This window comes from Arachis hypogaea, chromosome 17 (genome assembly GCF_003086295.3).
Source record: "Arachis hypogaea cultivar Tifrunner chromosome 17, arahy.Tifrunner.gnm2.J5K5, whole genome shotgun sequence".
Taxonomy (NCBI): Eukaryota; Viridiplantae; Streptophyta; class Magnoliopsida; order Fabales; family Fabaceae; genus Arachis; species Arachis hypogaea.
The window spans coordinates 15,016,530-15,043,062 of NC_092052.1; the positions used below are offsets into that span (position 1 = coordinate 15,016,530).

At 39.9% G+C, this 26,533-nt stretch overlaps 1 protein-coding gene across 1 annotated transcript; it reads right to left on the reverse strand.

The window, feature by feature from the left end:
• Positions 1 to 1,622: 1,622 nt before the first annotated feature.
• On the reverse strand, positions 1,623 to 8,038 carry LOC112765059 (outer envelope protein 80, chloroplastic). Its single transcript, XM_025810922.3, has 16 exons — positions 7,341 to 8,038; positions 7,110 to 7,203; positions 6,917 to 6,999; positions 6,657 to 6,754; positions 6,507 to 6,576; positions 6,140 to 6,230; positions 5,478 to 5,559; positions 5,186 to 5,221; positions 4,545 to 4,698; positions 4,309 to 4,449; positions 4,115 to 4,185; positions 3,944 to 4,022; positions 3,753 to 3,868; positions 3,495 to 3,642; positions 3,088 to 3,157; positions 1,623 to 1,956 (listed from the first exon to the last, which is right to left on the reverse strand). The coding sequence occupies exons 1-16, from the start codon at positions 7,896 to 7,898 to the stop codon at positions 1,802 to 1,804; spliced, it is 2,046 nt and encodes a 681-aa protein (XP_025666707.1). The 5' UTR covers positions 7,899 to 8,038; the 3' UTR covers positions 1,623 to 1,801.
• Between the last annotated feature and the right edge of the window lie 18,495 nt (positions 8,039 to 26,533).

Below are 26,533 nucleotides of genomic sequence, written 5' to 3' on the forward strand. Positions count from 1 at the left end.
GGTGTCTTTTTGATATGGACTGTGAGAAGGGACCTTCTCTAAGACCATTGACTAGCCCCATGATGACCGCTTCGGTGGGCAGGTCTTGAATATCCAAACATGCTTTGTTGAATCTTTCCATATAGGCCCGTAAGGACTCCCCGACCTCCTGTTTTATTCCCAGGAGGCTTGGTGCATGTTTTACTTTGTCCTTCTGGATGGAGAACCTCATCAAGAATTTTCTTGAGAGGTCTTCAAAACTGGTAATTGACCTCGGAGGGAGACTGTCGAACCACTTCATCGCTGCTTTGGACAAGGTTGTCGGGAAAGCTTTGCATCGCGTAGCGTCTGAGGCGTCGGTCAGATACATCCGACTTTTAAAGTTGCTCAGATGATGCTTTGGATCGGTGGTTCCATCGTAGAGGTCCATATCGGGGCTTCTAAAGTTTCTCGGAACTTTTGCCCTCATTATGTCCTCGCTAAACGGATCTTTCTCTCCTAAGGGAGAATCTTCTCTATCGCCTTGGGAATTCCGACCTTTGAGGGAAGATTCTAACTTTAAGAGTTTTCTTTCTAACTCTTTTCGTCGCTCCATCTCCTCTTTTAGGTTCTTTTCAGCTTCCCTTTGTCGTTCCCGCTCCTGCTCTAGCTGCTCGAGGCGGCTATGAATTAGCCCCATAAGCTCACTAGCGAGAGGGGGTCCTTCTTTTTCTGACTCGCGCCCCTCCGAGGAGTTTGCCTTCGGATTTTTGATTCCGGAAGTGCCTTCCTTATTTTGATCATTAGCTTCCTGGTGGAGGTTCTGATCTGCTTCATTGTTTCCGGTGTTCAAATTCTCTTGATCAGAATCTGTCTCCACATGACCTTCTTCAGGGGATCTTTCCGCCATCACTGGTCAATCTCTCGAATCCCCGGCAACGGCGCCAATGTTACGGTGGGTAACCAGAGATTAGTGGGCCGGATGACGTTGGTTGACCCAAACGTGTGAGGAAGGTGGCCAGCTGGTGCACCTGAAACTCGGTGTTCCTCCGTTCGACTTGCGCGTCTGGAAGAATGGGGGGTGGTACCTGCAATGACACTCCAATGCCTAAGTTAGCAAGAGTGTGAGCAAGTTTAGAATGTATTGGAACTTAGTGATACCTGAGGGATGTCAGGGTATTTATAGTGGTGAACCAATAACCACCGCTGAAGTAGTGCCACCTTTTTAGGTGGATAACCGTTCCCATATCTTAGGGAGGTTAAGATATGGCTCTATGAAGTGGTTAGAGAGTTTCTAGGGACGGTTACTCATTCGAATGAGTGTTATCTGCCAGCTAACCCTCGTATCTGACTTCTTTAGAGTAGGTCGTGTTCAGTACCGACTTCTGGGGATGAAGGCCGGTACTGGGGGAGGGCCAACCCCTTTGGGTTGGGCTTCTTTGCTTGGATCCTGGGTCCTATTTATTGGGCCAGGGTATGAACAAGTACCCACTTTTTTCTTCCTCCATTGTCGTACGTCGGAGAAGTGCAGAACATTTATATGGATCCATAAAGTAAACAAAGTTGTACACGAAAGCCCCTTCAATTTGGCCATCTACCATCATCATCGGTTCTCTAAGATGTCCTTTCACGTGTTCCAATTGGAATGTGGACCCAATGCCATGTGTACCAACAGATTTCAACGCATAAACATAGGAAACCCAGATCAACCATTTCATCTGAGCAATACAAAACACTATCACTGCCTTTCTTTTTTACCAAAAAATGATACACTATGCAAGCTAAGAACTGGATATGAAACAATTAAGAGGTGCTTGTTAAGAATAGTTCATGGGAAGAATGTTCAGTTTCTGTAGCCAACTCCGAAGTGAAACCTCTTGTCTTTCTTGTCATTAAAGGCATACTCAAGGCGCAACGGACCCAAAGGTGAGTCCACACGGATACCAAATCCACAACCACATCCGCTTCCGGGCTTGAACCTTGCACCGGCAGGGTCACCTAATACAAAACCATAACTCCATTGACTATGTCTCTAGTTGAAGCTAGGCAAGGATGAACATCATTGCCATATATTTAGTGGCTACCATTTAAAACTTGTTCACAACTAATTTATACCATCTGACTGTAGTGGGTTCAAGACACATGTCAGGTTGAATCTTTCTATTAAAATTAGAAGGATGGTGGCATTCATGTTCACTGGGCAATCTCCAAAATATCATTTCGTATAATATAAACAAGGGTTAACCACAAAAAATGCCTCCGAATTATTTAAACGCGGACAAAAATGTCTTCAAATAATTTAAAAACACCACAGTACCCAACAATAAATATATATTTTTCAAGAAATACCTTAGAGATTGAATTTTGATACAATTTTTTGCAAGCATGATTATAAAAATAAGATATTATTATACATAAAAATTAGTGATTTTTCGTTAAGTATATATTTTTTTATAATTTTTTTTGTTAACAACCAATAATAATTTTAAAAAATCACAAAACAATATATACTTAACAAAAAATCACCAAATTTTAAGAATAATATCTCATTTTTCTAATCATACTTGCAAATAATTGCATCAAAATTCAATCTCTAATGTATTTTTTGAAAAATACATATTTAATGTTAGATGATCTTGCAAAAAAACTAACATTAAATATGTATTTCTCAAAAAATACATTAGAGATTGAATTTTGATACAATTTTTTGCAAGCATGATTAAAAAATTGAGATATTATTATCCTTAAAATTTGGTGTTTTTCGTTGAGTATATATTTTTTTTTGTAATTTTTTTGTTAACAACTAATAATACTTTTAAAAAATCACAAAAAAATATATACTTAGAAAATAATTACCGAATTTTAAGAATAATAATATTTTATTTTTTTAATTATGCTTGTAAAAAGTCACATCAAAATTCAATCTCTAGAGCATTTTTTGAAAATATATATTTACTGTTGGGTATTGTTGTTGTGTTTTTAAATTATTTAAAGGTATTTTTGTCAATAGTAAATCGAGTGCATTTTTGTCGGCGTTTGAATAATTTTGAATAATTCGGGGGCGTTTTTAGTGGTTAACCCTATAAATAAATAAATAAATAAAAGCAAACAAAAGAAATAAGGACCTACCAGGGACACTTGGGCCTGTTCCAAGATCAGTTCCGTAGTCAGAAAATAGAACACCTTCTACCGGCCCAAACTACAAACACAGTGTAAGAATCAGTGAGTCAGTTGGTCAAATATTGAAAAAAGAATCAGTGAGTCAACTATTCCCCAACTATACAATTTAATCAAATGCAATGCATGCACCCACGATCACACAACCACGTGTATACTCCAACTCTTATAATCCCACCAGTATTCCCTTTGGAACATTATAAGTGGGTATTATTCCTCCATCGATTAACAATGCTTTTGTTTCCTATTTCTACTTTTACACTGAAACATTTAAAGGATTCCTAAAGATGGGGCACGCCATGAAAATCAGGATAAGCACAAGCTTAATTCAATGGGCAAGAAAAAGCTTGATGATGTACCATTGGGAAAGAAATTTCTCCAGAGCCAATAACATATGATCTACCGGAGCCCACTGCACCTTCATCATAGCCTCTCACGCTGTTTGTTCCACCAATTGCAAATGCTTCATAGGGAGGGAAATTTCCCACCACATGACCACCAGAAACACTAGCACAAAACAGTTTTAAGTTGGAAAAACAAACGAGATTTCTCATTCAGCTTTGATATAAAGAACAAAGCATTCATCCTCCTTTTGATGAGAAAGGTAGGCCTCATACCTTAAGTTAAGGCGAGCAGGACCTATCTCAATGCCCTTCCTAGCCCGTGCATTTACCCTAGTAAAGGATAGCCATTCAGGCAAAACAGGAAGCCCCTGCTCCATGTTAAGGGCAAACTGCAAAACAAGCAAAAAATCATGAATCATAGAACACGAAATTAAAAATGAAGAACCATAGTATGCATTACAAACCATTGAAGATCCATGGTCACCCGAACCAGTGTAAACAGTCTCAACTTTAGCGAGCAATGTGTCATCATAATTATTGCCACTACAAAGAAAAAAATTGATAGAATTAAAAACAACCACAGAAAATCATCGTAGCTATACTTTAAAACATGTTGCATGCACTCAGATTACAACCTTGCGGTAAGAGGACTGCTGTATTGATCCTTGATGATAGGAACCCCTTTGTCATCACGAACTCCAGCATGCTGGTTTAAAACATCATAAAAGGAAAAATTAGAGTCAAATAACACAAACTAACTGATAACGAATTAGAAATGACAATATTACTACTCACGTAAACAGCTAAAAAAAGGTTGTCAATGAAGCACCTGGAAAAGAAGTCCTGCCGTGCCACTCCATTTTGGTCTGATTGGTCGACTAAACTCTATACCACCTGTGATGCGGCCAATGGTCAGGATAATGTTGCCATCCCGGTCACCATGAACCATTGTCCCAGGAGTTCTTGAATTCTAAACAGAAAATAAATGAATATAAGAACACACACTATTTTTTCTCTATCATCAAAATCAGTCTTTGGTATCAGACAAATGAAACTTTGGGCTACCTGAATCATTATTGTTCTGGATGTTCGTTTATCGTCTCCTTGAATCCAAGGGTCTGTGTAGTTTATACGAAAAATTGAGTCAATCTGACCCCTCTCTAAGGAAATATTGAGTTTCTGGTTTCTCCCAAACACATTCCTATGAGAATAGGCAAAGCTGCAAGAAAATAAAAATAGATTTTACTGGACATCAAACTGTAAACCAGTTATAGTCAGACCATAACATACAATATGAAAATATACACTGAAGCAAAAACAATTTTTTTCTGTTGACAAGGGGAAGAACATACATAGGCATAACAAACTGAGATAAGCTAGCAGGAAGACGTTAATATCCACTAAATTTCTATATGGCCTAATTTCTATAGTCTGCAAAAAATACAGGAGAGTAATCTACTTTTAGCTTCAAGTGCCATGTTTAAACATTTACAAGTGTCATAAACAATAGATAGTAAGTAATATATCCTATATGGAGCAACCAGCACGCTAAATAATCAATAATATAGTTATGATTGCATGTAAGAAGGAGAGACTAACATAGAAGAAACATTAACTCATTGGATAAGATAGAAGGAGAGAATAAGATGCCAAAAGAAGAAACGTTAACTCATAACTTCATCTATCACGCAGAAATATCAGCTCACCTTCCAATGAGTCCATTCAGTGTACCAGTTGTAATCCTGCAGGTACAAATAGTAAGAATTTAATAAGCAAATGGAAAAAGTTAAGTTGATTGCCCCTGCTGTTTTAGAATAACAATTATCCCCTCTAAAGTGTGTTTCACCATTATGGAGTTGTAGGAAGGATGTACTTAAGTGTGTATATATCCATAAAATAAAATACAAGGTATTGTCCTTTCACTTTCACAAATTTTTAAAGTAATGCTTTACAGTCATTTATAAAATTAAAACAAATATTTGGAATGGTCTCACTTACCCACTTGATATTCCACCACCAGCAGAAAATCCCCCACTAGGTCGTTCGACCACATTCATCACCATGTCAACCTTCCCTGTATCTGTAGGATGCCAAAAGGGGGAAAAGGGTTTAGATAATAGCATGCACTTATTGGTGAGGGAAATCAAGACATTAAAAAAGATTATCTCAATTCTTTAAAAGTATATACATTTCACTATTTTCACCTTAACAACAAGAACTGAGGTGCAGTTAAGAGTTGATAAGGCACAAAAAGAAATACTTGGAAACGAATTAAGTCACTTGCAGAACCTGCAACTTACAACTCCTGTTTTAGCACTATTAAATTGTACTAAAGGAATAACTTCTATTTTCAGCAGTGGAATAACATCCTTTTTCTAATTCTGGCCTTCTAGTATTTTTGTAAATCGTTAGTTGCCTAGTTTCTCTTTAAGTTAGCATGAAATGTTCTAACTCTCCCCCCCCCCCCCCCTATTTTCTTTTTTTCACTTTTCATATAACAATTTTAAAAATTTCTTTTAGTAGGAAAGTAAAATGCTAAATAAAAATATTAATCCTCAATTCTTCACACAGGGCTGGCGAAAAAATTATACTATAATTTGGCAATATTTCTTACAACTATTCAACTTATCTTAAAGCACATTTTAACATGTAGGCATTACCTGCTGGTTGAGGAATAATGCTAACATCTTCCATTATCCCCATAGTTAGTACAGTCTCCACATCTCTTTTTCCCTGAAGCATGCTGTAAACCTGGAATACTATTAATTATTATCCAAAATGCTTATTTAAGAATGGAAATTCGAGAAGGAATGTTTTGCCAAAGATTAGTAAAATCATAGCTAAGATTAGAATCCCCCCTTCAATGGACAATCCAACAACCATTGAATAGAGCAGAGAATGCTGATCATAAGCTTGATAAATCAATGCTATAATTAGCTTAATTATATTGGGAAAACATATTTATTTGGCCTGTATCCCAGTTTTGTGCAAAATTTCCAAGTACCCAGTATTAGGTCAAGTAAGTACCTGCCCCTTCTTGGTTGTAATTTGCCTCAGTATTGTTTCTGGTTTTGTCTTCCCTATAGTGGGCTCACCTCTACAGATAGGAAACCACATTACTAACAGAAATGCACTATGTGTTTTTGTGTGTTGATCAATTTGAAAGAAGGTGCTTACGTCTTCCTGTCCAGAAACCGTATGGAGATATTGTTGACCTCAGCCTCTGACACTTGCAATCTCAGAATACCCCCTGAGAGAATCTCAACTGCTGAAACCTACAAAAATTATCAAGGCAGCAAACAAAAAAGATATGAAAAATGCCAATCATAACACTGGTCAGAGCATAAACCTAGCTCTGGGTTGTAACTCAACTATAAGCAAGAAGCGTTCTTATTATTAAAGCCTAAAGTTTGAACAAAAGTTAAGGGCAATTTTACCATAGCAAAAAGACCACGCTCCATATACCAGCCATTGATGGAAGAAATTGCTTCATCCAACCGCCTCAGGTTGATAACTTTCCCTGAACAACTTTAACATGTAAATTTGAATACATTGAAAAATCATGTACAACAAAAAATGCAACATTATTCTTCATAACTGCAAGATGCGAAACAAAGAATAAAAAGATACCATATCCATCTCGAAAGGAATCCTCCAAGAACTTAGCCGGAAGAACATTAGCTCCCTCACACACCAACCCTTTGAACTCTTGATTTGGTTCTACCTTATTCCAAAGAAAGCCATTACCAACGGAGTAATTTAACATCAACAAATTTCAAAGCATCCATCAGAACACAATGCAGATAAACATTAATTCTCACATTGCAAGAACAAGGAAGAGTATCGCCGAATGCCTAATACCTGAAACACCAATCGAATACCATCGCGCGTGTCAACCGCAACGGGCATGCAGGAGCAGAAGTAGCCACTGTTGATGATGCGATGCACATCTTCTTGCACCTCACGCACCGTAAGAGCCGAGTTCGCTCGACATGCTTTTAGCGCTTGCAGCGCCTCCGCCTCAAGGTCCTTCCTCTCGAGCTCCTCGCCGTCCTTGTTCCGAACCAGCACCTCGCTTATCAGAACCCTCTCTTCGCTCTGTCGAACCGAAGCAGGAGAAGAAGAAGAAGGCGAAGATATCCCCTTGAGCTGAGTTTCCTGCGGCTGAGTCGACTCGGCAAGTGACAGCGAAGCGGAGCAGAGAATCGGAGAGGACGGTCTCCTTTTGCCGGTGAGGGAGAGCGTGGCGCAGCATAGGAGTACGGAACGAGTCAACTCGTTGGAGTGAGTGTTGAAGGAGCGAACGAGTTGAGCGATGTGAGAACGTGCGGTTTCGAAGGGGCATCTCTTTAGGGGTTTGGGAGGAGGTGGGATTCTAATCGAGGAAGAAATGAAGCGAATGTCATCGTTTCGAGGCATTCTGATACAGATTCCGTTTTGAGACTCTGCTACAGCGAAGAGTTGCAGCTCACTGTTATTCCTTCTTCTTCACCTCACCACTGACGACTCGCGACTCACGAGCAAGGTAGCGAGAACCGTCAATGAATATAAATTAAAATAAAAATATTAAAAATTTAATAATTTTTAAACTAATAAAATTTAAAATTTTATAATTACATAAAAAAAAAGTACAAATAGGTCCTAACTTTTTTATTTTTGCGGATATTTTTGTTCTCAAATGACTCTTCTAAAATGTAGATAAATTTAGCCCTCCGTTGAAGTCACTCCATGGGACCTGACGAAAAAGTCTGACGTGACTCCTATAGCGCTAACCTGGCCGTTACGGAATCACACGTGGCTTGTAACTTTCGAAAACAAGACATATTAGTTCCCACGCACCAAAACGATGCTGCTTCAGCACCACCCCCAATCTTTCAAATTCTCGAGCCCTAATCCTTCGAATGTACAGAAACAGTGAAGTGGCTGAACGAAGAGAGAAAACATTTCGTCCCATGGCATCCGATGGAATATCATCAATCTCAAGAAGAAGTGGAAGTGGAGGTGGAGGAAGACAAGACCAGTTCGCTGCGAGTTCGGTTCCTAACGGGAAGGAAGACAAAGATGGTGTCTCACCAAAGCACTTTTGTGGAGTATATGCAATCTTGTTCATGTCGAAGACGAGCAGCAATCCTAATAGATTATTTCTGGGGTTTATTCTCGAATACCAATTTTTTTCTGAGTTTTGTGGACTGATTTTTTGTAGGTAAGATAACTATATTGCAAATTTTTTTGTAGCTTAATGAGCACATTGCAAGACTTGGGATAACTGATACAAGGTATTTGGGAGAGAAGGAAATTGGAGATGTTGAAGAGTATCACTGGAAGCAAGACATGAAAAATAGGATCACATATTTGGAGAAGAGGATAATAGTTTTAGAGATGAAAAAAAAACTAATAAGGTGGTGTATGTGTGTTATTTTTATTGTCCTGAGTGTTGCTGTTTTAAGTTGTAAGAATTAATCAATGATTGAACAAGATAAATGTGGTGATTTTTTGTCAAAAAAAAAAAAATTCAGCATGTCCTTTGTATAAATTATTTGAATACTCTGTATCAATTTTTAACCTATATGTTACAATGTATGTATGAAATTAAAGTTAGCAAAATAACAAGTAATCAAACATTTAAGAACTGACATTAAAGCTATAAAAGTAAACATCCATGTTTAGAACTGATTCCAAAAAAAAAAAATCAGTTTGCCAGTAATGTATACACATGTATGTCATATTACTATTAACAAGTTTTCACTTGACCAATAGTCAGTAACCAAAAAACAGGTAACAAAAAAAAGAAAATTGTATTTGAAATTTGCTATTAACTATTACAACATCACACATTTATCCCAAAATAACATAATGGCACAACTCTTCACTCCTTTGTCTCTTTGGATGTTGATGCACTTGGTAAAGTTGGTGGTGGAACCTCCTGACTCTGTGCAGCAGGTTGTGTGTTAGATGGAGTTAGTCCTTGGAGAAGTTCCTAAACTGATGCTGCCTACTGTGTGTTAGATGGGATTGGACCTTAAGCAAGTGGAGCTGGTGGCCTGAAAATTTTCTGCTCTAGTCTGAACTTTGATTATTTTGGGCGAGTTGTGTCATTGACCATGGATGGAGCTTTTCCTAGAGGTTTAAATGGATTGCTTGAAGTTAGGGCCGGTGGGCTGGCTTGAGTAACTGTTAGTCTTGGTGGTGCTATCACAAGTGTGGACCTTGTCACTCTTGTTGGACCTGGTGTAACATTTCGAGGACTTGAGCCAGCTGCATTCATAACTTGGAGTGGGAGGACACCAAAACATGACAAAACATAAAGCACATCACATGAGATTTAATCAATGCATATACCAATCAGATTACAATGACAAACAAATGCATCATTACAGTAAAGTGTTGTTGGTGGCTTGTTGAGCTACCTGGTTGGCTGTTAGAAGCATCCTGGGCATAGTAGTGTAACAGATTAACAGATTATACTAAGACAGATTAATTTCTAATGAATAGTGTACTAAGATAGATTGATCTCTGAAGAATATAGTACTAGGACATATTAATCCCTGACTAGTATAGTACTAAGACAGAATAATCCCTTACCAATGTACTAGGACTGAGTTACTGCTAGGCATGTATGGTGTATAAACAAAAACACTATAATCATTAAAGTGATCTTACATCTGGTGGGAGAACTCATTGTGACAGAGGAAGCATCACTGGTGATTGGGAGGTGCTAGCTCCCTTCTTCTTAGGCCACTTTGTCTTTGTCTTTCAATTGAGGTTGGAAGGAGCTCCTTTACAAGTTTTGTAGTTGTGGCCCTTTTCACCACACTTGCTGCAAGACACAGAGAATGACTTCTTTAATTTTTCTCTTTGCATCAATGGCTCAGCAGGATCTTTTTGTCTATTATGAACCTTTAGCCGTTTAATTGGTCTTTTGATGATGGGTGGGTTTGGCTATGAGAATTCAGTTCTCGGCCAAAATTTTGCACTTGGTACAGGTTTAATGCAGTGTGCATATGTCCTCTTGATTGACTCCATACATAGCCATGGGTGCACATAGTCTTGTGGCAAGTTGCATTTCTTCCTAATGGCATCAAGTGCATGTATGCAAGGCATGCCTGAGGTAATGCAGGAAAATTAACCAATGGTAACAAAACAAGAAAGAATAATCACAACAAACCAACATAACGAATGAGTTAGAGTGAGTACAGTAGGTACCAGTTAGTTGTCATATGTTGCATGAACAAGTGTACTTAATGAGGTCTACATCCACATTGGTTGCTTTGCGGTTTGATGCACCACTATTTCGTGGTACATTTTGTGCTTAATTTAGGTGGATTTTATCCACTTTTTCCACATTTATTCAATAAAATGGCATGGTTTCATAGTTTCGTCCTAAATTGTGTTTATGAGTAAAAACATGCTTTTTAGGCCTTAAATTTGCTAAGTTTAATTCACCTTTAATTCCACTAGATGCCTTGATGCGTTTGTTGAGTGATTTCAGGTTGAAAAGGCTAGGAATGAATCAAAAGATTGAAGAGAAAAGCATGCAAAGTGGAGAAATCATGGAAAATCAAGGATTTGGGATGCATTCATCGACGCGCACGCGTGGAATTGAAGTCGCACGGCGACGCGTACGTGTACATGACGCGTACACGTGGAAAGCAAAAATGCCAAGCGACGCGTACACGTGACCCACGCGTACGCGTCGATGCTCACACGTGACTTCATTAAAATGAAACCGCTGGGGGCAAATTCTGGGCTTCCCAGGCCTAAATTCAACTCATTTCTGAGCCTATCATATGCAGAAATCAAGAGGAGTGAAAAGGGGGGAAGCTCATAATTGATTTTTGGGGGGAGGGGGGATCACATAGTTTAGTTTAGAGTTAGTTTCTATAGAGAGAAGCTCTCTCTTCTCTCTAGAATTAAGTTAGATGTAGATTAGGATTTTTTAGATCTAAGTTTAATTCATGCTTTGATTTACTTTTCCTCTTCAATTCCTTATCCTTCTACCTTTCCTCTCTCTAGTTTAGCATTTAATTCTTGTAATTCTTTCCTTTTATGTTGATGCACTCTTGTTTCTTCTATTTCTCTTTTAATGCAATTTATGTTTCGAGTTCCTTTATTGTTGATTTGAATTGTTGTTGTTAATTTCTTGGAATTGGTAGTGTAGATCTACTTTTCTTACAATTTGATTTTACTTTCCTTTTATGCCTTCCAAGTGTTTGATAAAATGCTTGGAAGGATGTTAGAGTAGATTTTTTCCTCTTGGCTTTGGTTGAGTAATTGGAGACTCTTAAGTTATCAAACTCTTTTGTTGATTGATAATTGAAAGTTGCTAGTTGATTTGAATTCCACTAAAGCTAGTCTTTCCTTAGGAGTTGACTAGGACTTGAGGAATCAAATTGATTATTTTCACTTGACTTTCCTTCATAGTTAGAGGTTGACTAAGTGGAGCAATGGACAATTCTTGTCACAATTGAGGAGGATAATGAGGATAGGACTTCTAGTTCTCATTTCTTGCCAAGAGCTTTCTTAGCCATTAGTTTAATTCTTGCAATTTACTTTTCTTGTCCCTTATCTAAAACCCCAAAATATACATCTCATAACCAATAACAAGAACACTTCCCTACAATTCCTTTGAGAGACGACCCGAGATTTGAATACTTTGGTTATTTTTATTGGTGTTTGTTACTTGTGACAAACAATTTTTTTGTATGATAGGATTATTTGTTGGTTTAGAAACTATACTTGCAACGAGATTTCATTTGTGAAATTCTATACCATCAATTTTCCATTCATCAAAATAGCGCCGTTGCCGGGGATTTACAAATGTGCGCTTGTTATTGGTTATTGTATATATGTGAATATTATAAATAGTTCTCTCTTTTGTTGATTTGCTTGTTTGATTTAGTAGTTAGATTTTACCTCCTTGTTTTTGTGCTTTTTTTTGTCTTTGTTATCATGAATTTTCACCACTTTGGCTATGACTTTGGTTACAACTATGTTGTAGGAAATGGATATTACAATGAGAATATGCATCAAGAATGAAACAATCAAAGGTGGGAGGAGCCTCAAGCATATGCTCAACCTTCTTGACAACAACCTCCTCCGATCTCATATAAGTATAACTCCAATCCTAATGCATATCAATCTAATGGATGTGGTAGTCCTTATTGTACTTGTCAACAACTACCACCACATGCCTATGGACCACCTCCTCAACATAGCCCTCAACCATACTCACAAGTCCCTTTCCACCCAATACCTTTCTATGACCCTTATCCATCATATGACCAATCACCTTTACCTCATCCTTGTGACCACTATGTAAGAAAATCTTTAGAGCCACCACAATTCCAACATCAATACTCCCAAGAACCATACATTTCATATGCACCACCTCCATACCTGTACCAAGAAGAACCACCTTTCTATTATGAACATTTTCTCTAAAATAATGAACCATCCTATTCACCCCAAGCCCCAATGGATGATTCTCTCACTTTGCTACTTCAAGAGCAAAGAGAAATGCAAAGGGAGGCACTAAAATCCATGGCCTTGTTGATAGAGGTGGTAAACCGATTAGCCTACCAATGTTTAAGCACTCAAGGAACTCCCATGGCCACATGTGGAGAATCAATTGAAGAGAATAGCATGAAGGATAGATTGGAAACTCCAGTGGAAAAGGAGGAATGTAGCTTTGTGTTAGAACAATTGGAGGAACCTATGCTTGTTAAAGAAAAGGAAGAAGTGGTTGAAGACCTAGGAGATGCGAAACCTTCATGGGAATCTAAAGTCATAGAAAACCCCTCCAAGAGGATTGAATTTGATGTTGAGGAGGAGTGTGTACAACCTCCAAAACAATTGTTGAATGAAGACTTGGAGGGACTAGAGCAAGAATTAAGTTCCCATGGTGATGAAGATCATGCATCAAAACTTCTTGGTGATGAATCCTTTGAACTTGAAGAACCTTCTCCCGGTGAATTTGAAAGTGTTGAGGAAGTAGATTTCTCTCATCCTCCCATTTATGATTTGAGTGATAGAGAAGAGTTAGATGAAATTGATAAACAAAGGATTGAATTGAAGAAGTTTGTAAAGAGGTGGAGGTAATCAAGGGAGAACACAAGGGAGTGAAGCTTGCAAGGACATTGGAAACACTTCTTCCCAAGCCATCACCATCCATTCTTTCATTCAAGTGGGTAAATCTCTCATCTCTAAGTTTTATGATTCCACTTGAATATGGTTTGCTTGAGACGAATGGGCAACTTAGAGCTCTTTGTGGCTTTAAGAGAAAAAGGGAGATGATTAGTAGTTGGCATTGTAATTCAAAGTTCATGATGGTTACATGTTCAAGGCTTAATTGCAAGAGTTGGTGTAGAACTAGATTGCTTGGGTCTAGGATGAAGTTTGGTCGCTTGATTGAGAATTCATCTTACTTACCACCTAAATGAACTAATAACGATCAACTTGAAGATGAGTGTAGAAACAAGATATGGGATCCGGGAATACATGAGGATCAATTTTGGGAGCCCTTAGCTTGTGAAGAACTCCATCAAAGCTTGATGGCATTAATTTTAGAGAATGGAGCTTATTGGAAATTCAAGCATTGGTGGATGTTCAAGGATGCATTCAAGCACAAGCCATCTTGATGAGGAGCTCTCCATAAGTCCAACTTAAGGACAATAAATAAAAGTGCTAGGTGGGAGACACCCCACCATGGTAAAATCTTTTCATTTTATCTTTTGTACATATTGGTAATTAGTTTAATTTCATGTTTTATTTGGTTTGTTGAGTTTATTTGGTAGTTTGATATGATAAATAAGGTTTTATGGTGTTTTGGTAGCTATTTGGAGATTTGGAATGCTTGGTTTGGTGCAAGAACTTGGAAAAATTTTGAAAAACAGAGCACCAACCCACGCGTACGCGTGCCCCACGCGTACGCGTGCCCCACGCGTATGCGTGAGCCCAAGTTTTTCGACCATCCACGCGCACGCGTCATTCACGAGTACGCGTGGATTCAAAATTTCCACCTCCCAGCCAAAAACCCGAGAGTTGTGCCTGAAATGTGCGCGTTTTGTGCCTTTGGCACAAGCCAACCCACGCGTAAGCGTGAAGGACGCGTACGCATCGACGCTCTGAATAACACACCACGCGTATGTGTCGCTACCATTTCACCCACCCACGCACACGCGTCACTCTACGCGTACGCGTGGATAGCCTTCTTTCACCATCTTCTTTTCTTCTCTTCTTTCCATTTCTTTCCTTCTTCTCTCTTCTTCTCTTTTCTTTCCACCTCTTACCCATCATCCAACACTACCAAACACCATCTATAACAAATTCTTTTAGTTAGTTAGTTAGTTAGTTAGTTTAATTTTCATTTCATTTTCTCTTTTTAATTATAAGTGTTGGATTATTAATTTTGTTTGTTGTTTATTGCCGCTTATTATTAACTGAATGCTATCTTAGCATTAGTGTTTTTGGATATCCATTGTTGGATTCTTTGTGAGGTTACAATTTACTACTTGGTTTTGAGTTCCTAATGCCTAATGTTTGTGAATACCAAGTGAATGAGTATTGCCCTCATGCTTCTTAAACTTTTTAAATTGCATGATTTGGCCACCATGTGATTTGAACTCTTTTCTTTGATTAGGCAATTTCTTGTTAGATGTTGTGCATTTATCTTAATGCATTGTGTTTTTTGATTATATGCATCCATATGTTTTTGGTTTGAATGCTTTCATGCTTCTTCATTGCTTGTTTGGTTGTCTTAACCTACGAGTTCAGAGCATCTCAAGCACCCTAGAATGAGTTAAGTGCATGTTCCTTTTTGTGTAACCATGACATAGTTCTTTTTATGCTAGTGTGTGTTCTAGACCACATGCATCTTAGAACTCACACACTTAATTCATTAATGTCACACTAATTCACTCACTTCATTCTAGTGATTTACCTTATTCCAACAATTTACGCTTCTTTGCTTTTGTATTCTCTCATCTTACGGTATTATTTTCTATTTTTCATGAATGATGCACCACAAGCAAGAATGGAAGCAGAAAGAAAGAACACGCAGCAGCCGGTTGATCCACCAGCAGACGGCCAGCTTACTAGAAGCGGGCTTCATTCAGGAACTCGACTACGTGACTTGGCTATCGAACGTGGTCTTGGTTAAGAAATCCAGCGGGAAGTGGAGAATGTGTGTGGATTACTCCGACCTTAACAAAGCATGTCCCAAGGACTCCTTCCCCCTGCCCAACATTGACGCTCTTGTGGACGCGGCGGCGGGGTACCGGTATCTGAGCTTCATGGATGCCTACTCTGGGTACAATCAGATACCGATACACTAGCCAGATGAAGAAAAAACGGCGTTCATAACGCCAGGAGGGACATACTGCTACAAAGTAATGCTGTTCGGACTGAAGAACGCGGGGTCCACATACCAAAGGTTGATGAACAAGGTCTTCAGAGACCTCATCGGCAAGACGGTAGAGGTATATGTGGACGATATCTTGGTCAAGACTGACAAAGCTGACGGCCTCATAAGTGACCTGGAAAACGTCCTCACCTCTCTTCGTTGACACAGAATGAGGCTTAATCCGTTGAAGTGTGCCTTCGCTGTCGAAGCTGGAAAATTCTTGGGGTTCATGATAACCCAAAGGGGGGGTGGAAGCCAACCCAAAAAAATGTGAAGCCATCCTATAGATGAAGAGCCCGGGAAGCGTGAAAGATGTCCAAAGGTTGGCGGGCAGACTCACCGCACTATCCCGTTTTCTCAGCGCGTCGGCGGCCAAGGCTCTGCCTTTCTTTAACCTGATGAAGAAGGGGATTGCGTTCGAGTGGACCCCGACATGTGAGGAGGCTTTCCAACAATTCAAAAAGATAATCTCCACATCGTCCGTCCTTGCGAGGCCTAGAAACGGAGAAGCGCTGTACCTATATTTGGCGGTAACCGATGAAGCCTTGGCAGTGGTCTTGGTGTGAGAAGAGGGAAAGGCCCAACAACCGATATATTTTTTGAGTAAAGCGCTGCAAGGAGCAGAGCTAAGGTATACCAAGATGGAGAAAGTGGCATACGCGCTCCTAACCTCGTCGCGGTGGTTGCGACAGTACTTTCAGGGTCACCAAGTAGTCGTTAGGACGGATCAGGCGATCCGACAAGTACTCCAGAAGCTCGATCTAGCGGGTAGAATGATGACCTGGGCTGTTGAACTCTCCCAATATGATCTACATTATGAACCCAGGCACGCGATCAAAGCTCAAGCCATGGCTGACTTCCTGGTAGAAGTGACGGGGAATCCGGCCGGGGTACCGAACACACGGTAGAAGCTCCATGTGGATGGAGCGTCCAACCAAACATTCGGAGGAGCAGGAATCATCTTGGAAAATCCAGCTGGAGTTGTATACGACAGTCAGTCAAATTCGAGTTCCCAGTATTGAACAACCAGGCAGAATACCAGGCCCTGCTGTGCGGGCTAGCTCTAGTAAAAGAGGTCAGAGCTACCCGGGTGGAGATATGTAGCGACTCGTAGGTCGTAACTTCTCACACGGGCAGACCTCCTGTCAAAGCTGGCGAGCACAAAACCAAGAACGGGCAACCGGTCTCTCATTCAGGGTTTGATAAAAGAACCGACAGTGTCTTTACATCTAACCCAGGCAGATCCCTCTTGGATAAACCTGATCGTCGACTTCCTGGAAAAGGCTAAGCTCCCCAGCAACGAGAAGGAGGCCAAGGCAATAAGGAAAAAAGCGGCTAAGTATGTAATCATACAGGGCCAGTTGTTTAAAAAAGGACTGAGCTAACCACTGCTGAAATGCTTGCGCCCTGACCAAATGGACTACGTTCTCAGGGAAGTCCACGAAGAGTGCTGCGGCCATCACATCGGAGGAAAGGCCTTAGCCAGGAAACTCGTCAGAGCTGGATATTACTGGCCCTCTATGATGGCAGATTCTAAGGAGTTCGTGAAAAGGTGCAAAAGATGCCAAGAGAATTTCAACTTCTACAAAGCGCCAGCAACTGAACTTAGCCTACTGACGGCCTCCCGACCTTTCTCACAATGGGGAATCGACCTCTTAGGACCCTTCCCGGTCGGGCCAGGACAGGTCAAATACCTAATAGTGGCCATTGATTATTATACAAAGTGGATAGAGGCCGAGCCGTTGGCTAGCATATCCTCGGCAAATTGCAGGAAGTTCATGTGGAGGCAGGTAATAGCAAGATTCGGTATCCCGGAAGCCGTCATCTCGGATAACGGGACACAGTTCGTTGATAAAAATTTTGGAGAGTTCCTTGCCGGTTTGGGCATAAAGCAAAAGTTCTCTCGTCAGTTGAGCATTCCCAAACCAACGGACAAGTTGAAGCCGCGAACAAGGTCATCTTGCAGGGCCTCAAGAAGCGTCTCGACCAGAAGAAGGGAGCCTGGGCAGACGAGCTGGCTTCAGTTCTTTGGTCCTACCGTACAACCCAACAGTCGGCCACCAGGAAAACACCTTTTCGGCTCACATATGGGGTAGATGCAGTAATACCTTTGGAAATCGGTGAGCCGAGCCCACGACTACTCTTAGGAGGAGTCGAAGAAGTCGTGGAAAAGGACCTGGTAGACGAAGCCAGGAAGATGACTCACTTGTCAAAAACGGCGCTAAAGCAAAGAATGGCCCTGCGCTATAACACCAAGGTGCTCAAGAGAGAGTTTGAGCGGAACAACCTAGTCCTAAGGCGAAATGATATCGGGATCCCGACACCAGGGGAAGGAAAGCTGACGGCAAACTGAGAAGGTCCCTACAGAGTGAAAGAGGTGATCGGCAATGGCACCTACAAGCTGGAGCGACTAGACGGCAAGGAAGTCCTGAGAACATGGAACACGGGCAATCTGAGAAGATTCTATCCCTAGAACGAACCCGCCGGCCTAGTAAGAGCCCGCTATGATGAACTGTTTGTCATATACTTGTTATCATTTTGCGTTTGAACCACTTTAAGTTTCGGCCATTTACTGTTACCATTTATAAACTACTTGTCATCTCCTCCTTTTTATCGGCATTCATTACTTATTAATTAAGCCACCATGATGAGTAAACGGCCTCAAGCCGATACGGTAACCCGGGACTAATCACCCCAGAAATCACGAAATTGTACGCCAAAATATGCGGCTATTAAAATAATGAAAGCCACGACTTGGCTCCGCTAATTACCAACTAAACGGTAAAACAGTCATAAATAGTTAATACCAACAACACGGTAAAGAGCAAAAAGAAAAGTAAACGCCGACAAGGCGGGAAAAAGCGGTTTGTCACATGCCGGCCAGGCGGCAAACAAATTCGAACAATACAAAAAGGTAATAAACATTACAAGTTACAAAAGTACAAGTTGCAAAGAGGAGTCACTTCTTCGGAATATCGACGATCTTGCCATCCTTGATAGTCTTGAAAACGCCAACGGCCGAGGTGTCGAAGTCGGGAGACAGCAGCTTCACCTGAGCCTTGAGAGCCTCCTCGGTCATCAGGATGGCATTCTTGCCCTGTTTGACGATCTCTTTATACTTCTTCTTAAACTCAGCAGTCTCAGCTTGAGCCGTCTTGACCAAGGACAGAGCAGCATCACGCTCTTTCTCCAATTCAGCCACCCGACCTTGAGAAGCGTTAAGCTGACCCTCCAAGGTAAGCTCCCGCTCAGTGAGACGGACCACGACAGCGTTGGATGTCTTCAGTTTCTCCTCCGCGGACTGCAACTTGTCGCCAGCAACCTTAACCTTCTCTTCGGCCAACTTGGCCTTCTCCTTGGCAGTTGCGAGCTACTCCCGAAGCAACTTCACTTCCTCCCTGTATTTGGCGTTAGCCTTAACCGAAGAATCAAGCTTCACCTCAAGAGATCGGGACCCTGCCAAAGCAAACTCAGCCTTCCTAGCTATGGCGGCTCCCCTGAGCAGAGTGCGGTACATCCACCTCGCCTGGGAAGAGAGGTCCCCACCATAAAAGAAGTCCTCCGTGCCGGGGAGTAATTGGGAATCAATAAAGCTCCCGGCATCAAAGTTCTTCTCTATAACGGTAAGAGCCCCCTCCGGGCTGGAAGACGGTCTCTTTTTCCTTGGCTCCTCAATTATTTCAAATTCAAGACTAGCAGGTGATTTCCTTTTCCTTGGATTATCTCCTTCCTCCTCGGCCCCCTCAGGTCGGGACCCCGAGCCATCCCCCACCTCCAGCTGAGGACCCAAAGAGGCGTTGGCCCCAGTCCCCTCCCCCTGGGCAGACTGGGACTGGACCTCAGGCTCAATAACGTCGTCAGCAGGGGTCTCCTGAGCGGGGGTCACGGAGTCGTCATCATTACCAGCTAAGAAGGTTTTGAATAAACCCTCAAGTCCAGTCACCTCGGCAAACATCGATACTGCAATGAGACACTGAAAACAGTTAACCAACAAATCGGGCAGGAAATCCAAAACATGTAAGCAACAAAAAATCACTAGACGGCTACTCACGTATATAATTCTTAGCCATATCCCGATCGCCCATAAGGAGATGGGGGTTAACGAGATTTTTTCCAAAAATGGCCAACAACACGTCGGCAACCCTTTTATTCTCCGGGGATAACCCCTTATACATTATTTTCGTGAAGGCATTAGCTCCCGCCCCGAAACTCTAGTAGGTCGGTATGCGGCGTTCCCCTTCTAATGTCAACCAGAAGGGATTACGACCTTCTGTAGGACAGACTTTGAAGTACTTGTCCTTGAAACCATGTTAGGAATCTTTGAATACCCCGAAGATCCGCTTGCCTTGGGCCGCCCGAAAGGACATATAGCCCTTTTTGGCCCTCCCCTCCTTGGAAGGGTGGGGTTTGTTAAGTTGAAAAGAAAAAGAAATACTTCGACGGATACCGGCAGCTCCAAGTACTCGCATACCATCTCGAAACAGCGGATGGATGCCCAGCTGTTCGGATGCAATTAGGACGGTGCTACGTCACACCAATTCAGCAGCGCCATTTGAAAAGGGGAGAAGGGAAGGCGAACTCCCAAGCGAGTGAACATGGCCTTATACAGCCACATCCAGTCGGGGACCTGAGGGGAGTGCAGATTCAATTCATATATTCATTCATGGTCGGCAGGAACGAAGGCCGTGTAGTTAGCCTCCTCGTCGATCCCTCCGCAGAGATAGTCGGCCTGTCGGAACTCCGTAAGTTCCTCTAGGGACATCTGATTAGGGGTATCCTTTACATCCGATGTCACCCACGCGTATCGGTCGTACAGAGCCGGCCTCACGACCCTTACGACAGGACGCTGAGCCATACCTACAGTGGGGGCACCACTCAAAATCAGTCTATAAGGTCGGGAGGTCGGAAGTACTACCAAAAAACTACAGCACTACCAGCAACTACAATTTTCCTATCCATTAACTATAATCATCAGAATAAAGCCAGGAAAAACAAAATTCTAGAATGGTAACCCCCTACAGCATCTACCTAATGCTAAAACACAGGCGAATACGCAGTTCACATCAGGCAGTTCATCCCAACAGTACAAACGCGCATGCAGAGCCAGAAGAATAAACACCAATATTAAGAAAAAGAATAGGAAGCTTACCAAGATAAGGATGATAATGGAAAGAGATCGAGGACTTGATGTGGAGCAAGATGAAGCAAGGGTGTGCGATGAAGATTCTCGAGAGAAAGAGGAGAAAGCAAAGGAAATGTAGCAGAACTGAAATGAAACCAAACGAAAACCGCAAGGAAAACCAGCTCTGAGAAGTGCAAAGGACAAGGGTATAATGGTCTTTTCTCGCGAGGTTTTGAATTGCCATTAAGAGAATTAAATGCCCAGTGCGATAAACGAGGCAACAAAGGGCGCACCCCAACAGCGAACAGGTCTGCACGCGCACAGAAGGCGCGTCCTCACCACGGGGGACCGGCGAAACGAAGACTTTGCGAGGGAAAAAGGAACGCGCCATCAACGGTGCTCGCGACAGCAGCTGGCGCGTTGGGGGCACTGTTACGGCCCAGCCCAGCAGAGCGAAATTGCCGCCTGGCCCATGGGTAAACCGATCTGCACGGTCGGGTCGGAATGTGTAACCCGCCGGGTCTACGGCCCGGACACGCGTCCTGCTGACAGCTACTTGACAGCTGTGGGAAGCGAAGCTTCCAGGAAGAAGACCTCCCCTCGTGGGACCCATACACTGACAAGGTATATAAGGGGAGGGTCCTACCCCTCTCTCAAGGTACGTCACCACCACTTTTCTCCTTACCACCTGCACACCAGACTGACTTGAGCGTCGGAGTGTCCTTGCAGGTGGCACCTCTCCCTCCGCTCACGAAGAACCCGGGAAGTCGGGAGCTCACGTTTCTCATCCCCAAGACCCAGGCCGAGGTAGGGACCCACCTTCACACCCAACAAACAACCCAGAACCGTCCGGTAACCGACCTACCGAACAACAACAACAACAACAACAACAACAACAACAACAATAATAATAATATAAGGTTAAATATATATGAGTTACTAATATAAATGACATTAATAATTTACGAATATAAAGATATTTGATGAAACTTTAACAATTCTAAACTCATCAAAAAATACCAATAATTACTTTTATCGACAAAAGTCGGACTTGATAATAATATTAATATTATTATCTAGGCTCCATTATAATTAGAGCGAGTAAAATAAATAAATAAATAACATAATATTACCATTTATTTTACTTCAGGGTTCCATGTCGACTCGTCAAAATAAAACTAATCTCTTTAAAATATTATTTTAAGAAAAATTCGCGTTAGTGCAAAAATTAAGTTGTTACAGTGTACACTTGGTATAAAATGTCAATGATTCCAACTTATATACCCAATAGTCTACACCTCTATAGATGATATAATCTTTCATCACCATAATGACAACTTTTCTAAAAGTGAATTTCATTCTCACGACAAATTCATCATCTGCCATAATAAGAATTTCTACTACGATGACAGTTATATAATAAATATTTAATAAAAAAATATTTAATAAGTGAAATTAAAAGTAAAATCTACCTATAACTTATAAATCATATCAAGTAATTAATATTAGTATAATAAATTTTCATATCAAAAATCAACATTCACTATATTAATATTAATATAAAAAATTAATATTCACTACATCAATATTAATATAAATAAAATTTACATCAAGTAATTATCTCACCAAATAAAAACATAAACACATAAATAAATACTAATTAATATTTAACCAAATCAATAACTAAATAAAAAAAGTATTATCTTAAATTTAACTAAATAAAGATATAAACAAATGTTAATTAATTATATTTTCACATGTCACGTAATTAATTAATCTCACTAATCAATATAAATTATAACAAAATTCTAATCTTTCGTATAAATATAGGCAATTACGTACCTGCATTCATATATTCAAAAAACTCCGGAGCATGCATGGCCTCCAAATCCAAAGTGCGCATGAAAGATGGCTCCTTAAACGGATGTTGGTTTACCAATGCATTTGCCACTTCTGTCACATTTACCTCTATAGTGCCATCAGCTTGATCTTCGTCTCCATGTGAATCAATGACCTCATAATTGCTTTCAAACTCTTCCTCACTGTCACTATTGTAATCTTTCCGTTCAATATTTTGGTCGGCTTTAGATTGTTTGAACTCAATATACAACTCAATGAACGACATCCGAGAGTGACTTTCAATATACATTGAAAACATCTCTTGCATGCTCGCTTCATCAGTTACATATTTGGTTTGAAATTGAACGAATCCACCAAATACCGGTGTAGGATACCTGTATAAAATACATGATATTCTTTTTGATATTTCAAAATCTATCTTCTCACAAATCACACATTTTTCTTCAAATGAGATTGTGAATAGAATAACAATATCTAACGGATTTTTACAAACAAATTTTACTCATTCAGATTTTTGTAACAAAATTTTACCAAAATAATATACTTTTAATATGACTCTATCATCTATTTTTTTCTTCACATAAACATGAACTTCACTGTAATTTTTTTCAAGCACAAACGAAAACGATAGTTCTAGAGGGGCTGAGGGAAGAAGAGATTTGCCAACTCGAGTATGAGTTGCACACACACGCGCGCACACACATATATAAAACAAATCGGTTGGTCCAATTTCTATTGCCACATTCAAATATATATATATATATATATATATATATATATATAATCGGACGGTCCGATTTGTTCTCTCCCGAAATAAAAAAAAAACTACATTGAAATCGGACGGTCTGATCACAAAACTCAAATTCAAATTTTTCCTCCCATATAAATCGAACTGTCCGATTTGTGTACTTACTTTCTCTAACAAAGAAATCGAATTGTTCGATTTCTTCTACTTATTTTTCAGAAAAAGCTGCCACCACATTCAGGTCTAGCACCACCAATCTCTATAACAAGACACAACACACACAATATACATATCGAAAAATTGAGCCCATCTTTTGAGTACACTATAAAAATAATGTGATATGTTAAATAGTATATGACATGGCAAGTAGAAATATACCTCGATATATAAGTATAATTGGTTTATATTGTTGTAAAATAAAAGATATATAAAATAAAGATGTATAAATAGAAGACTCTAATATTAAAATAATTAGCTCAATAATAATATATATATATATAATAAAATTATATGTTGTAATGTATATATATATACAAAGATAGAAAGGAGTATAAAAAGTAAAGAGAGAGAAAATTGCATAAATATATATATATAAAGATAGAAAGGAGTATAAAAAGTAAAGAGAGAGATAATAGCATTTGCTTTTATTATTGCTATATGTATAAAGAGAGAGAGAGAATAATATTCAATTGTTGTTGTTGTGTATTACGTACAGGGGCTTAAGCCTCTATTTATAGTGGTCATGAGGTAGCTTTTCCAAATTATCATTAAATGTATTTTTCCTTGGAAAAACTAAACCGCCCAACATAAATGGGCATCCACGTAACTTAAGCTTATCACAACACTCCTCCTTGGATGACCATTTAGAATTATGCCTCGTTAAAACCTTACTAAAGAAAAACCCAATGGGAAAAAAAACCTTAGTGAAGGAAAAAGAGTACAAAATCCTTTAGTGATGAGAACTGCCTCATTAAAAACCTTGTCAAGAAAAACCCAATGGGAAAAAAACTTGACCAAGGGAAAAAGAGTACAGTCTCCCCCTCTTGCCGACATCATTTAATGTCTCGAAATCAACGCATCCCAATCTCATGTACCAATCTTTCAAAGGAGGATTTTGGAAGTGACTTTGTAAATAAATCTGCCAGATTGTCACTTGAACGGATCTGTTGGACATCAATTGTCCCTTGATTTTGAAGGTCATGAGTGAAGAAGAATTTGGGAGAAATATGCTTTGTTCTATCACCTTTGATGTATCCACCCTTAAGTTGAGCAATGCATGCTGTATTATCTTCAAACAGGACAGTTGGAGCTATTTTATGATCAATCAGTCCACATGATGACAGAATATATTGAATCAGACTCCTCAGCCAAAAACACTCACGACTAGCTTCATGAATCGCCAGTATTTCAGCATGATTAGAGGAGGTTGCTGCTATCGTCTGTTTTGTGGACCTCCATGATATGGCTGTACCACCATATGTGAACATGTATCCTGTTTGAGATCTCCCTTTATGTGAATCAGACAAGTATCCAGCATCTGCATAGCCAACTAATTGTGACTTGGATCCATAGGGATAAAACAAATCCATATCAACCGTCCCATGAAGATATCGAAAGATTTGTTTGATTCCACTCCAATGTCTTCTGGTTGGAGAGGAACTATATCTTGCTAGTAAATTCACAGCAAATGATATGTCAGGTCACGTATTATTAGCAAGATACATTAGCGCTCCAATGGCACTAAGATATGGTACTTCAGGACCAAGGATATCTTCATTTTCTTCTTTAGGACGGAATTGATCCTTTTTCACATCCAAAGATCTTACGATCATTGGTGTACTTAATGGATGTGACTTATCCATATAAAATCTTTTCAAGATCCTTTCTGTGTATGTTGTTTGATGAATAAAGATCCCACCTTTTATATGCTCGATCTGCAGGCCGAGACAAAACTTAGTCTTTCCAAGATCTTTCATCTCAAACTCTTCTTTTAGAGTTTTTATAATTGTTGGAATCTCTTCAGGAGTCTCAATGATATTTAAATCATCAATGTACACAGCAATTATAATGAACCCAGATGTAGTTTTCTTTATGAAAACACATGGGCAGATATCATCATTCTTGAATCCGTTTTTGGCCAGATACTCAGTAAGACGATTATACCACATTCGTCCAGATTGCTTTAGACCATATAAAAATCTTTGCAATTTGACTGAGTATAACTCTTGCGAATATTCATTGGATGGTTTAGATATCTTTAGTCCTTCAGGGACTTTCATATAGATATCACGATCTAATGAGCCGTATAAATAGGCTGTTACCACATCCATTAAATGCATATGCAGTTTATGATATGCAGATAAGCTGACCAAATAACGCAATGTTATCGCATCCACTACGGGGAATACGTTTCTTCATAATCTATACCGGGTCTTTGTGAAAAACTTTGTGCCACAAGTCGGGCTTTGTAGCGCACAACTTCATTTTTCTCATTTCGTTTTCTCACAAATACCTATTTGTATCCAACAGGTTTTACATCTTCTGGTGTACGAACTACAGGTCCAAAGACTTCACGTTTTGCAAGTGAGTCTAATTCAGCCTTCATGGCTGCTTCCCATTTTGGCCAATCATTTCTTTGTCGACATTCTTCAACTGATCTTGGCTCAAGATCCTTACTTTCATGCATGATATTTAATGTCACATTATATGCAAATATTTCATTGACAATTGTCTTATTTCGGTCCCATTTCTCTCCTGTAAAGACATAATTTATCGAGATCTCGTTATTTTTACAATTTTCAGGTACCTGAACGTCTTCTGGTGTTATATCAGAATTTTGGACAACTGCAGGTGTCTTTACTATGTCTTTTTCAACAGGAATCGTATTTACCTCTTTTCTCTTTCGAGAATTTTTGTCTTTGGAACCG